General features: G+C 39.0%; 3 protein-coding genes across 3 annotated transcripts; all 3 read left to right on the top strand.

Annotated features, from left to right (window-relative positions):
- The first annotated feature begins 2084 nt into the window (after positions 1 to 2084).
- On the top strand, positions 2085 to 2831 carry LOC108955241 (snakin-2-like). Its single transcript, XM_018862578.2, has 2 exons — positions 2085 to 2304; positions 2452 to 2831. Exons 1-2 carry the CDS (start codon positions 2224 to 2226, stop codon positions 2674 to 2676), a joined length of 306 nt encoding a protein of 101 aa, XP_018718123.2. The 5' UTR covers positions 2085 to 2223; the 3' UTR covers positions 2677 to 2831.
- Positions 2832 to 7722: 4891 nt separating this feature from the next.
- On the top strand, positions 7723 to 8506 carry LOC104419658 (snakin-2). Its single transcript, XM_010031380.3, is given in 3 exon segments — positions 7723 to 7971; positions 8123 to 8150; positions 8153 to 8506. Coding segments are annotated over 3 exon segments (303 nt in total). The 5' UTR covers positions 7723 to 7890; the 3' UTR covers positions 8347 to 8506.
- Positions 8507 to 12461: 3955 nt separating this feature from the next.
- Positions 12462 to 13216, top strand: LOC104419660 (snakin-2). Its single transcript, XM_010031382.2, has 2 exons — positions 12462 to 12681; positions 12832 to 13216. Exons 1-2 carry the CDS (start codon positions 12601 to 12603, stop codon positions 13054 to 13056), a joined length of 306 nt encoding a protein of 101 aa, XP_010029684.1. The 5' UTR covers positions 12462 to 12600; the 3' UTR covers positions 13057 to 13216.
- The last annotated feature ends 283 nt before the right edge of the window (positions 13217 to 13499 follow it).

Consider the following 13499-nt stretch of genomic DNA (forward strand, 5'->3'; position numbering starts at 1 on the left):
TTAAAAAAATATATTTATTTTCTAGTATTTGACTAAAACCTAAAAATAAACTGGAACATATTTACGGTCGTTTGTAGAAGAAAACTTGCCTTTATTTTTTTAGAGAGACATGCACTATTTGTCTAATAGAAAAGATGTACATGCTATATCATCAAATATTTTCCAAGTGCCAAGGATCCCGACTTGAGGGATTGGGCCCCAGCCTCAGAGGTCTTGGACCCAACCACCAGGGTTCCTAAGCCCAAGCGTTGGAGTCTTAGTCACAAAAGCTGTAATTTATCATACCTAGCCACTAGCAACCAGAGCACGTATATTGATTACATGGGCCCGGCCTCGTTAGACCTAGGCTTCGGCATCGATAACTGAGGTGCAGGAACTGAGTGCCTAACAATTTCTCTTGCCTTCACTAGAAAACTTGTTGGGATATCTAGCCTTGTTATCTAATAAATTTGATAGAATGAAGAAGAAGGAACCCGACACCTTAGAGAATTCGTTGCACGTGAAATTTCAATAAACCACTCGATGATCGACTTGGGAATGTGAACGATGACTAGAAATGGACACGACAATGGGGCATAGACAACTCGAGATACACTGGTTATGCCAAACTATAGTACAAGTATAACAATAAAACATTATCTGACACAACTATTACAATCTACTTTCTCTTACCACACTCAAGACACTCAAAGCAATACTTGCTTATATAGAGACACGCTCTCACTTTAATTATGTTTATCTCTCACCCATAGAGAGTAGGGGTGGTTAGTTTCAAACTTGGAACCTAAAACCTACCCTATTAGAATCGATTCCCTGTTTTTGAAACCTGAAACGTATCCTGCTTTTTCAGTCTAGTTCCAAGGTCTACTCAAGAACCAATTTTTCTTTTGTTCTTTTTTCTCATTTCTTTTTTAACAGCAAAATAATATGAGTAATAATGAGTCAAAGTAAAAGATGAACAACATAAATCCCTATCCGCCAAAAGCAACAATCCATTAGATGAACAAAAAGTCACATATAATTATAAATAATAAAAAGTTCAAACACATAACATAAACCATAAATTATAAAACTTCATCCCTCATTCATATTGCCCTAAATTCTAACTACTTGAAAACAAAACAAATAACATAGTTAAATAAATTTATATTAAACCCCAGCTTAGAGGTTAGAAACTAAAAAAACTAGGGTTTTTACAATTTAAAATTTTATGAAATTAATTCTAAAATCGGTCTAGTCGGTCCAATTCCTACGTGGGTCTTCACTTAGAACCGGGAGCCAAACATTCTAATTGGTTCCAAAAATCTGGATGTGGGAACTGGACCTATTTTTATAGGGTGGTTCGGTCTATTTTCCGGTGGAAACGGTCAGATTGCATACCGTTAATAGAGAGCGATTCTCCCTATGTCTACTTGGGCCGCATTGTCTCTTCTCTCTTGAAGCTCACCTTTGCATCTGGTGACTTATCTTTATGTCCTTCACGCTAAGTCTTATTTACAGGTGTTCTACCGCCTCTTGAAGTCCCACCGACTTCAACGCAAAAGCAAAGTTACCGTCACGTCACTTTTCTCTCTCTCAATCCAAAGTTACCAACTTGACAAGTGGAACTTTGCTTTCCTTTTTTTCTATCATTTTCTTCTGACTTTCTTTTGACCAACAGCTTCCACCTTGAAAGATTCCGGCTGTCTTCAAAGTCAGAGACTGGTAAATTTAATCTTTCTTTACCACTCCAATTAGGACTTTTCTTTCTCCCTTATTATGTGTCTACTCCAATCTATATTTACACGTTAAGAAAGATTGTGTCGTATCTTCAGTGCATTAATCCAATATTATAAATGTCTGTGAAGTTTCCCAGGGCAAGTTGAGCTTCGTGTGCGCTGGATCGATCTGGCATTGAGAACCTTCGCCTTGTGCTTCTCAGTTTGAATATTCTTTTCCTTACGGTCGACTAGTGCATGCAAACTCAGATACACGTTGCTTGTCTGCGAAAGCGCCTTCACCAGCCACTCCCATCATCACCATCCTTGCTTTCCTTCACTATAAAACTGCCTCAGAGCTCACACTCTTTCTTGCAATTCATCACTGCTGACAGCTCGCTCGCTCTCTCCCTCTCTCAGCTACTTTGGCAAAGCCCTTGTCGAAATACTATTCCTTTCGAACCGTTTCAATACAATTACCCGCCGTTTATTTGATTTCATTAGCTTCTTCTCGTCAATCCTCGCCATGGCCTTCGGGAAGTCTTGGATCGCCTCGCTGATTCTGCTCTCGCTTTTTCTCCTCCATGTTGTAGAAGCTCAGGAGATGGTAATTATTTCTTACTATATACTTGAAGACATAGGATTCATTATTTAAATGTTTCAGCACCAGAATCACAAAAAAGAATAATTTATTCTCTTTACGTAGATTATATTTTCTGCTGATGATCAACAAATAAATGCTTCTCGGTTGCAGATGGATAAAACTGGTGCACCCACTCCTTCACTCCAGCCCATAGATTGTGGAGCAGCTTGTGCAGCGAGGTGCAAGCTCTCGTCGAGGCCGAACCTGTGTAAGCGAGCGTGTGGGAGTTGCTGCGCCAAGTGCAAGTGCGTGCCCCTCGGCACGGCCGGGAACCGAGAAACCTGTCCTTGCTACGCGAATCTCACCACCCGCGACCTCATTCCCAAATGCCCTTGAAAAAAAAAAAAAGATCTATTTGTTCCATGAATTCATCAATTTCTGATGTTTCATTTCTCTTATTTCTTGCCAACAAAATTGTATCAACTTATCTGGTGGGGTTTCTTGTAATGATTTTTTAGTGTCAATTTCATCAATAAATTCAGCTATGACGAACGACCAATATCTCTTAGGGCGTAAAAATGAATTATTTCAACAATATAAATACATCCATGTGTCGATGTATTTGTAATTCAACAACCAAAAAATTCATAAATCTATTTTAATTATGTCAATTCAATCTTAAACTTTTCTTTTTAACTAATTCAGTCTTAAACTATTTGTATTTGTGTTAGTTCAGTCTATTTGGCCAATTTTGATTAGGCGACACTGACATAACATTTTTCAAAATAAAAAGAGCTATACTTAATCTCATTTTAACAATTTACTCATGGTTTTGTCGCATTACATAAGAAGCAACACAACCTATCGACAATGGGTATAAAACATGAATGTATTATCAAATAATGTTCCTTTTGTCCTCATATCACTTAGTTTATACTTGATCGCTTTCCTAGGATTGTCCCTTCATACCGAGTCTCACTTGGCCATAGATAACAAGCTAAAGTAGCTAACATCAACTCCTCACATTATGACATAGTCAAAAAGTCACGAAGGGAAGAAGTTTTAGTCAAAATAGTTGACTCATGGGACATCATGTCCATATTTGATCGCTAAGTACATGTAGTGTGAAATACATACTACGGTGGGAGTTCTCTTTTCCAAAAGAGCGTATAGGTAATAAACTACTCATCAACGCCATTCTTGGAATATGAGAAAAAGTGGTAAGTTTCGTTTAAAAAGAGATGATGTGTTCTTCAAGATGAAAGATCTCATTCAACTTCAACTTCAACTTCAACATGGCTATCTCGTGTTCCTGTTCCATCAAAGAAGTAAATTTCGAGTCATCATGACACTAGCTTGAATCCTCGAGAAAACGATGCTCTGCGTGGTGATGATGAAGGAGAATGCACCTGCAGCAATGCCATTAGAATTGACGCCCAACATACCTGGCCGTCAGCTCCACGGAGTTGAGACTCGAGGGTTCAGTTGTTTTCTGTTCTGTCACGAACATGATGGACTTAAGTCAATGCGATACGATCCTTACCTACATGGAGTAAGCCTTCAATATCCCTCATCAGCAACCAATATTTCAACGAATCAGAAGGAATATTGGAAGCCTTTGAGGGGTCTCAAGGACTTCGCCAATTCACTCGAGGGTTCCATTTTTCTTGGTAAATATGGTGTAAGCCTTCAAGGTCCCAACATCGGCATTCTGATATCTTCCGATCTATATATTCCAACCTATCTATTGGAATATCGGAAGCCTTTAAGGGGCACTGAAGACTTCACCATTTCACTTCACAGCTACAAAGCCCTAGATGACCAGTCTCTATATATGGAGATCTCCCTTTTGGCTGTTTGCAAAATCTTATTGAATCTCAAGTCCGCGATTACCAAATCAGCTTTATTCTCATTCTCGGTTTTATTCAGTATTTTGCATATTGGCCTATCTTGAAAAGTGCTACGGCTTTCGAGTGGTTTTGTTTTACTACGAGCATATTGCGCGGCACCACTGGAAGCAACACCAACATGTTCTTTGACTTATGAGCTTGACGTTCCCTTGAGGATAAAGAGGGGCAAATCTCGGATGACTGATTCTCCATCTAAAGGGCCAAGCAAATTTCTTGATGCGAATCCACCTTTCCATGAGTACAATACTATTAATCTCACAAAAGTCCACCCCCTCCTATGAATGTTTCGATTCACTAGCCCGCGGGAATCCATAGCATGATAAAAGCCTTTTGCAAAAGTTCTTGTCTCACATGTTTCATGAGGAGTAAAGGGGCTCCATCCATATATGGGTATGGCTGCACACTTGACTACTTGATCAACTGCCAAAACGGGTAATGGATGCAGGAACTCCATACTTCCTATGGAAACATTCACATCAAGGTTCACGTAGTTAGTGAATGCTTGTTGCGACTCAAGATCCGTTATGTTGTTTCCTCATGTATGATTAGAGTGGTAAAGTAGTGTTACTTGTACTTTCATTGACTAGAAGAGACCGAGAGATGTGTGATAACATTGATATCGCTTGCCTAGAAACCTTTTGGCAGAAATAAAAAGATCCCATTGATATTGCTAGTATGAGTACCTAGAGGGGGGTGAATAGGTATATAAAGAATTTTTTTCTCAAGCAATTGCACAATACTAGACAGTTGGATGAAACGATAATCAAAGTAAGACTGAGAGAAGAGAAAATTGAACACGCGGTTTATAGTGGTTCGGCTTATATCAAGCCTACGTCCACTCTTCTTCACTGATAGCCTATTGGCTGGATTCCACTATGAACAAGAGAGAGGTTACAGACGGCTTTGCCTTGATTTCACAAAGTGTAGATGTTCTACCACACCTCCTCAAGATTTCTCACAAATATAGACTCTCTCTTTCGTATACAAGTATTCGCTCAAAGGATTTGTCTAAACGAAAAGGAGCTTCAGACTTTGGAATTTTTCTATCGCGCACACCTTGAACAACTAAGACAGTCTTCCTTATATACTCCTTTATGCCATCATACCCGTTGGCACTTACCAAAGGAATTCCTCCAATCTACCCATTGGACGGAATTAATTAGGAAGATTGTCCAAGCTATAAATGGAACGTGTTGATAGCCCATCAATCCTGTTCGCCCATACAATCGGATCTCGGTTTCCATAAGCGAACCTTCCAATAATATTTAGGCAATCACCGGATCTTCAATTATCGAATCAATCTTCGATCAATCAAAGGACTCCGTTTATGTCTTCTCTAGCTATGAGATCTTCTCCAGTTGATAAGGTTAAATCCTCAACGAAACATCCAGTTCTGGATAACCTTTCTTCAATGGATTAGAGACTGTCAATGAAGATAGACTTTGAGTCTTGAGTCTGGCTGTCCCAAGGTCTTCAGACTTTAAATAGCAGAGTATGCAAGCCTTCAGACTAGACTGATAGAAACGATTTGTCAACTTCAAAACACTTCAAGAGATTTCTCCAACACCCATCACCATCATCTCCCTCACTCAATCGCGAAGAAAGACAATACACAAAGCCCATAATGAAAAACATGTCAAACAAGACTTAAACCAGGAAAATTAGTGACTTTCAAAACCGGTTTCTCCATATTTGTTTTTTCTTGTTGAAAGTAAGACATTAGCTGATCATATAAAATTCCCTTAGCTTCTGTAGACAGTATATACTTACTATTCGATTTAAGCCCTCCGGCTATCTCGTATCACCTTCAATCCCCAAACTAGCCCCCCAATGAATTCGTGACCTGCTGTGCAAATCCCAAGACCATAAAATCCACAGTTTCATAGGAGAGGGCTGGGGTGTTGGGTTCAAAACCTTGATATGATACCGATTGTAGAGTATTCACAAATACATCTCTAATACCATTTATAGGGTATGCAAAAGCATTGTGGTAGTAAAATGATAATATACAACTCGAGATACAATCGTTATACCAAACTACAGTACAAGTATAAATATAATATGACATGGCTATTACAATCTACTTTCTCTCACCATACTCAAAACAATCAAAGCAACACTTGCTTATATAAAGACAAGTTCTCACTATAATTTTGTTTTATCTCTTACTCATAGAGAATAGGGATGGTCAGTTCCAAAGGGGGTGGGTTCTAGACTTGGAATCTAGAACCTATCTTGTTAGAATCGGTTCCTAGTTTTCAGAACGTGGAACCTACCTCGTTTTTCTAATCCGGTTCCAAGGTCTATCCAAGAACCTATTTTTCTTTTGTTCTTTTTTTTAAAATTCATTTTTTACAACAAAATAATATTTGTAATAAAATGAGTCAAAGTAAAAGATGAACACCTATATCCCTATCGGCCAAAAGCAACAATCCATAAGATGAAACCGAAGCCATATACAATTATAAATAATAAAAAGTTCAAACACGTAACAAAAACCATAAATTATAAAACTTCATCTCTCGTTCATCCATAAAAATATTGCTCTAAATTCTAACTACTTAAAATGAAAACAAATAACATAGTTAAATAAATTTATATTAAACCTCAACCTAGAGGTGAGAAACAAAGAAACTAGGGTTTTTACTTTTTAGAATTTTATAAAATCAATTCCAAAATCGGTCTAGTCAGTCCAATTCCTAGGTGGGTCTTCACTCGGAACCGGGAACCGAACTTTCTCATCAATTAAAATCTGGATCGGGGAACTGGACCTATTCTTTTAGGGTGATTCGGTCCAATTTCCGAGTAGAACCAGTAAGATTGTATACCCTTTATAGAGAGCAATTTTCTCTATGGCTACTTGGGCTGCATTTTCTCCTCTCTTGAAGATCACCTTTGCATCTGGTGACTTATATTTATATCCTTCACGCTCAGCCTTATTTACAGGCCTTCTACCGCCTCTTGAAGTGCCACCGACTTCAACGCGAAAGCGAAGTTACCGTCACTTTCCTTTCTCTCAATCCAAAGTCACCAAGATGACAAGTCGAACTTTGCTGTCCTTTTTCTATCATTTTCTTCTGACTTTCTTTTGACCAACAGCTTGCACCTTGAAAGATTCCGGCTGTCTTCAAAGTCAGAGCCTGGAAATATAATTTTCTTTACCACTTCAATCGGGACTTTTCTTTCTCTCTTATTAGGTGTTTACTCCAATCTGCATTTACAGTTTAGGAAAGATTGTGTCATATATTCAGTGCATTAATGCAATATCATAAATGTCTGTAAAGTTTCCTAGGGCAAGTTGAGCTTCGCGTTCGCTGGATCGGTCTGGCATTGGGAACCTTCACCGTGTGCTTCTCAGTTTGAATATTCTTTTCATTACGGTCAACTAGTGCATGCAAACTCAGATACAACGTTGCTTGTCTGCGGAAGTGCCTTCACCAGCCACTCTCACCAATACCATCCTTGCTTTCTTCGCTTTAAAACTGCCTCAGAGCTCAAACTCTTTTTGCAATTCATCACTGCTTACAGCTCTCGCTCTCTCTCTCTCTCTCTCTCTCTCTCTCTCTCTCTCCCTCTCCCAGCTACTTTGGCAAAACCCTTGTCGAAATACTATTCCCTTCGAACCATTTCGATACAAATACTCGTCGTTTATTTGATTTCATTATTTGATTTCATTAGCTTCTTCTCGTCAATCCTCGCCATGGCCTTCAGAAAGTCTTGCGTTGCCTCGCTGATTCTGCTCTTGCTTTTGCTCCTCCATGTTGTAGAAGCTCAGAAGACGGTAACTATAAGTATTTCTTACTATATACTTGAAGACATAGGATTCATTATTTAAATGTTCAGCACCACAATCACAAAAAAAGACAATTTATTCTCTTACGTAGATCATATTTTCTGCTGATGATCAACAAACGAATGCTTCTCGGTTGCAGATGGATAAAACTGGAGAGCCCGCTCCTTCCTCCAGCCCATAGATTGTGGAGCAGCTTGCGAAGCGAGGTGCAAGTTGTCGTCGAGGCCGAACCTGTGCAAGAGAGCGTGCGGGAGTTGCTGCGCCAAGTGCAACTGCGTGCCCCCCGGCACGGCTGGGAACCGAGAAACCTGTCCTTGCTACGCGAATCTCACCACCCGCGACCTCATTCCCAAATGCCCTTGAAAAAAAAAAGAAAATTCTATTTGTTCTATGAATTCATCAAATTCTGATGTTTCATTTCTCTTGCTGCTTGCTAGCGAAATTGTATCGACTTCTCTGGTGGGGTTTCTTGTAATGATTTTTTAGTGTCAATTTCATCAATAAATTCAGCTATGACAAATGACCAATATCTCTTGGGGCGTAAAAATGAATTATTTCGACAATAAAAATACATCCATGTGTCGATGTATTCGTAATTCAATTACCAAAAAGTCATAAACCTATTTTAATTGTGTTAATTCAATCATAAACTTTTCTTTATAGCTAATTTAGTCTTAAACATTTTGTATTTGTGTCAGTTTAGCCGATCTAGCCAATTTTGATCAGCCGACACTGACATGACATTTTCAAAATAAAAAGACCTATACATAATCTCATTTTAACAATTTACTCATGGTTTTGTCGCATTACATAATAAGCAACACAACCTATCGACAATGGGTATAAAACATGAATGTATTATCAGATAATGTTCCTTCCGTCCTCATATCACTTAGTTTAGACTTGATCGCTTTCCTAGAATTGTCCCTTCTTACCGAGTCTCACTTGGCCATAGATAACAAGCTAAAGTAGCTAACATCAACTCCTCACATTGTGACATAGTAAAAAGTCACGAAGGGCAGAAGTTTTAGTCAAAATAGTTGACTCATGGGACATCATGTCCATATTTGATCGCTAAGTACATGTAGTGTTAAATACATACTACGGTGGGAGTTCTCTTTTCCAAGAGAGCATATAGGTATTAAACTACTAGTCAACGCCATTCTTGGAATATGAGAAAAAGTTGTAAGTTTCGTTTAAAAAGAGACGATGTGTTCTTCAAGATGAAAGATCTCATTCAACTTCAACTTCAACTTCAACATGGCCATCTCGTGTTCCTATTCCATCAAAGTAGTAATTTTCGAGTCATCATGATACTAGCTTGAATCCTCGAGAGAACAATGCTCTGCGTGGTGATGATGAAGGACAATGCACTTGCAGCAATGCCATTAGAATTGACGCCCAACATACCTGGCCGTCAGCTCCACACAGTTGAGACTCGAGGGTTCGGTTGCTTTACGTTCTGTCATGAACATGATGGACTTAAGTCAATGCGATACGATCCTTACCTACATGGAGTAAGCCTTCAATATCCCTCATCAGCAACCAATGTTTCAACGCGTCAGAAGGAATATTGGAAGCCTCTAGTATAAAGGAATCCGCCAATTTGCTTGAGGGTTCCATTTTTCTTGGTAAGTATGGTATAAGCCTTCAAGGTGCCAACATCGGCATTCTGATATCTTCCGATCTATATCTTCCAACCTATCTATTGGAATATCGGAAGCCTTTGAGGGACACTGAAGACTTCACCATTTCACTTCACAGCTACAAAGCCCTAGATGATCAGTCTCTATATATAGAGATCTCCCTTTTAGCTGATTACAAAATCTTATTGAATCTCGAGTCCGCGATCGCCAAATCAGCTTTATTCTCATGCTCGGTTTTATTCAGTGTTTTGCATATTTGCCCATCTTGAAAAGTGATATTGCTTTCGAGTGGTTTTGTTTCGCTACGAGCATATTGCGTGGCACCACTAGAAGAAACACCAACATGTTCTTTGACTTATGAGCTTGACATTCTCTTGAGGATAAAGAGGGGCAAATCTCGGATGACTGATTCTCCATCTAAAGGGCTAAGCAAATTTATTGATGTGAATCCACCTTTCCATGAGTACAATACTATTAATTTCACAAAAGTCCACCCCCTCCTATGAATGTTTCGATTCACTAGCCCGCGGGAATCCATAGCATGATAAAAGCCTTTTGCAAAAGTTCTTGTCTCACATGCTTCATGAGGAGTAAAGGGGCTCCATCCATATATGCGTATGGCCGCACACTTGACTACTTAAACAAATGCCAAAACGGGTAATGGATGCAGGAACTTGATACTCTCTATGGAAACATCCACGTCAAGGTTCACGTAGTTAGTGAATGCTTGTTGCGACTCAAGATCCGTTATGTTGTTTCCTCAGGTACAATTAGAGTGGTAAAGTAGTATTACATGTACTTTCATTGATAAGAAGAGACTGAGAGACGTGTGAAAACATTGATATCGCTTGCCTAGAAACCTTTTGGTAGGAATAGAAAGATCCCATCACCATCATCTCCCTCACTCAACCACGAAGAAAGACAATACACTAAGCCCATAGTGCAAAACATGTCAACCAAGACTTAAACCAGGAAGATAAGTGACTTTCAAAACCGGTTTCTCCATATTTGTTTTTTCATGTTGATAGTAAGACATTAGCTAATCATATAAATTCCCTTAGCTTCTGTAGATAGTATATACTTACTATTCAATTTAAGCCCTCCGGCTATCTCATATCACCTTCAATCCCCGAACTAGGCCCGCAATGAATTCGTGACCTGCTGTGCAAATCCCAAGACCATAAATTCCATAGTTTCATAGGAGAGGGTTGGGGTGTTGGGTTCAAAACCTTGCTATGATACCAATTGTAGAATATTCACAAACACATCTCTAATACCACTTATAGGGTATGCGGAAGCCTTGTGGTAGTAATATAATAATAGACAACTCAAGAAACACTCGTTATACCAAACTACAGTACAAGTATAATACTCAAATATAATCTGACACGACTATTACAATCTATTTTCTCTCACCATGCTCAAAACACTCAATGCAACACTTACTTATATGGAGACATGTTCTCACTATAATTTTGTTTATCTCTTACTCATAGAGAATAGGGATGGTCATTCCAAAGGGGATAGGTTCCAAACTTGGAACCTAGAACCTACCTTGTTAGAATCGGTTCCTAATTTTTAGAACCTGGAACCTACCTCGTTTTTCTAATCCGGTTCCAAGGTCTACCCAAGAACCTATTTTTCTTTTGTTCTTTTTTTCTTATTTCATTTTTTACAGCAAAATAATATTTGTAATAAAATGAGTCAAAGTAAAATATGAACAACATATATCCCTATCTGCCAAAAGCAACAATCCATAAGTTGAAAATCGAAGCCACATACAATTATAAACAATAAAAAATTCAAACACGTAACATAAACCATAAATTATAAAATTTCATCTCCCGTTTATCCCTAAAAATATTGCTCTAAATTCTAACTATTTGAAAAGAAAGCAAATAACATAGTTAAATAAATTTATATTAAACCTCAACCTAGAGGTGAGAAACAAAGAAACTAGGGATTTTACTTTTTAGAATTTTATAAAATAAATTCCAAAATTGGTCTGGTCGATCAAGTTCCTAGGTAGGTCTTCACTCGGAACCAGGAACCGAACCTTCTTATCAATTCCAAAAATCTAGATCGAGGAACTGGACCTATTTTTTTAGGGTGGTTCAGTCCGATTTCTTAGTGGAACCAGTAAGATTGCATACCCTTTATAGAGAGCAATTTTCTCTATGGCTACTTGGGCTGGCAATGTCTCCTCTCTTGAAGATCACCTTTGCATCCGGTGACTTATATTTATATCCTTCACGCTCAGCCTTATTTACAGGCGTTCTACCGCCTCTTGAAGTGCCACCGACTTCTACGCGAAAGCGAAGTTGCCGTCGCTTTCCTTTCTCTCAATCCTAAGTCACCAAGATGACAAGTGGAACTTTGCTTTCCATTTTCTATCATTTTCTTCTGCCTTTCTTTTGACCAACAGCTTGCACCTTGAAAGATTCCGGCTGTCTTCAAAGTCAGAGCCTGGTAAATGTCTGTAAGGACTTTTCTTTCTCTCTTAATAGGTGTTTACTCCAATCTGTACTTACAGTTTAGGAAAGATTGTGTCATATCTTCAGTGCATTAATCCAATATCATAAATGTCTGTGAAGTTTCCCAGGGCAAGTTGAGCTTCGTGTGCGCTGGATCAATCTGGCATTGAGAACCTTCGCCCTGTGCTTCTCAGTTTGAATATTCTTTTCTTTACGGTCGACTAGTGCATGCAAACTCAGATACAACGTTGCTTGTCTGCGAAAGCGCCTCCACCAGCCACTCCCATCATCACCATCCTGGCTTTCCTTCACTATAAAACTGCCTCAGAGCTCACACTCTTTCTTGCAACTCATCACTGCAGACAGCTTGCTCGCTCTCTCCCTCTCCCAGCTACTTTGGCAAAACCCTTGTCGAAATACTATTCCTTTCGAACCGTTTCAATACAATCACCTGCCGTTTATTTGATTTCATTAGCTTCTTCTCGTCAATCCTCGCCATGGCCTTCAGGAAGTCTTGCATCGCCTCGCTGATTCTGCTCTCGCTTTTGCTCCTCCATGTTGTAGAAGCTCAGGAGATGGTAATTATTTCTTACTATTTACTTGAAGACATAGGATTCACTATTTAAATGTTCAGCACCACAATCACAAAAAAAAAAAACAATTTATTCTCTTTACGTAGATCATATTTTCTGCTGATGATCAACAAACGAATGCTTTCTCGGTTGCAGATGGATAAAACTGGAGAGCCCGCTCCTTCCCTCCAGCCCATAGATTGTGGAGCAGCTTGCGAAGCGAGGTGCAAGTTGTCGTCGAGGCCGAACCTGTGCAAGAGAGCGTGCGGGAGTTGCTGCGCCAAGTGCAACTGCGTGCCCCCCGGCACGGCTGGGAACCGAGAAGCCTGTCCTTGCTACGCGAATCTCACCACCCGCGACCTCATTCCCAAATGCCCTTGAAAAAAAAAAAAAAAAAAAAAATCTATTTGTTCTATGAATTCATCAAATTCTGATGTTTCATTTCTCTTGCTGCTTGCTAGCGAAATTGTATCGACTTCTCTGGTGGGGTTTCTTGTAATGATTTTTTAGTGTCAATTTCATCAATAAATTCAACTATGACGAACGACCAATATCTCAAGAAGGTGTAAATGAGTTATTTCAATAATATAAGCAAATCCATACATAGATATATACTCAATTCGACTACAAAATTCAATAAATACAAAAGAAAATGGCCTGATATGCATAAATGATAGATAATTTTCTTAATTAAAATCTTCCGAGTAAGGGATTGTGCAACGATGATCAAGGATTCCATGTGAAATAAGCGAGGCAATTCGAGAATGAAGTCAGATTATTCATTTAAAAATGGACGTCGGATGCAGCTCTAAGTGTGATTTCAG

This window comes from Eucalyptus grandis, chromosome 9, assembly GCF_016545825.1.
Source record: "Eucalyptus grandis isolate ANBG69807.140 chromosome 9, ASM1654582v1, whole genome shotgun sequence".
Taxonomy (NCBI): Eukaryota; Viridiplantae; Streptophyta; class Magnoliopsida; order Myrtales; family Myrtaceae; genus Eucalyptus; species Eucalyptus grandis.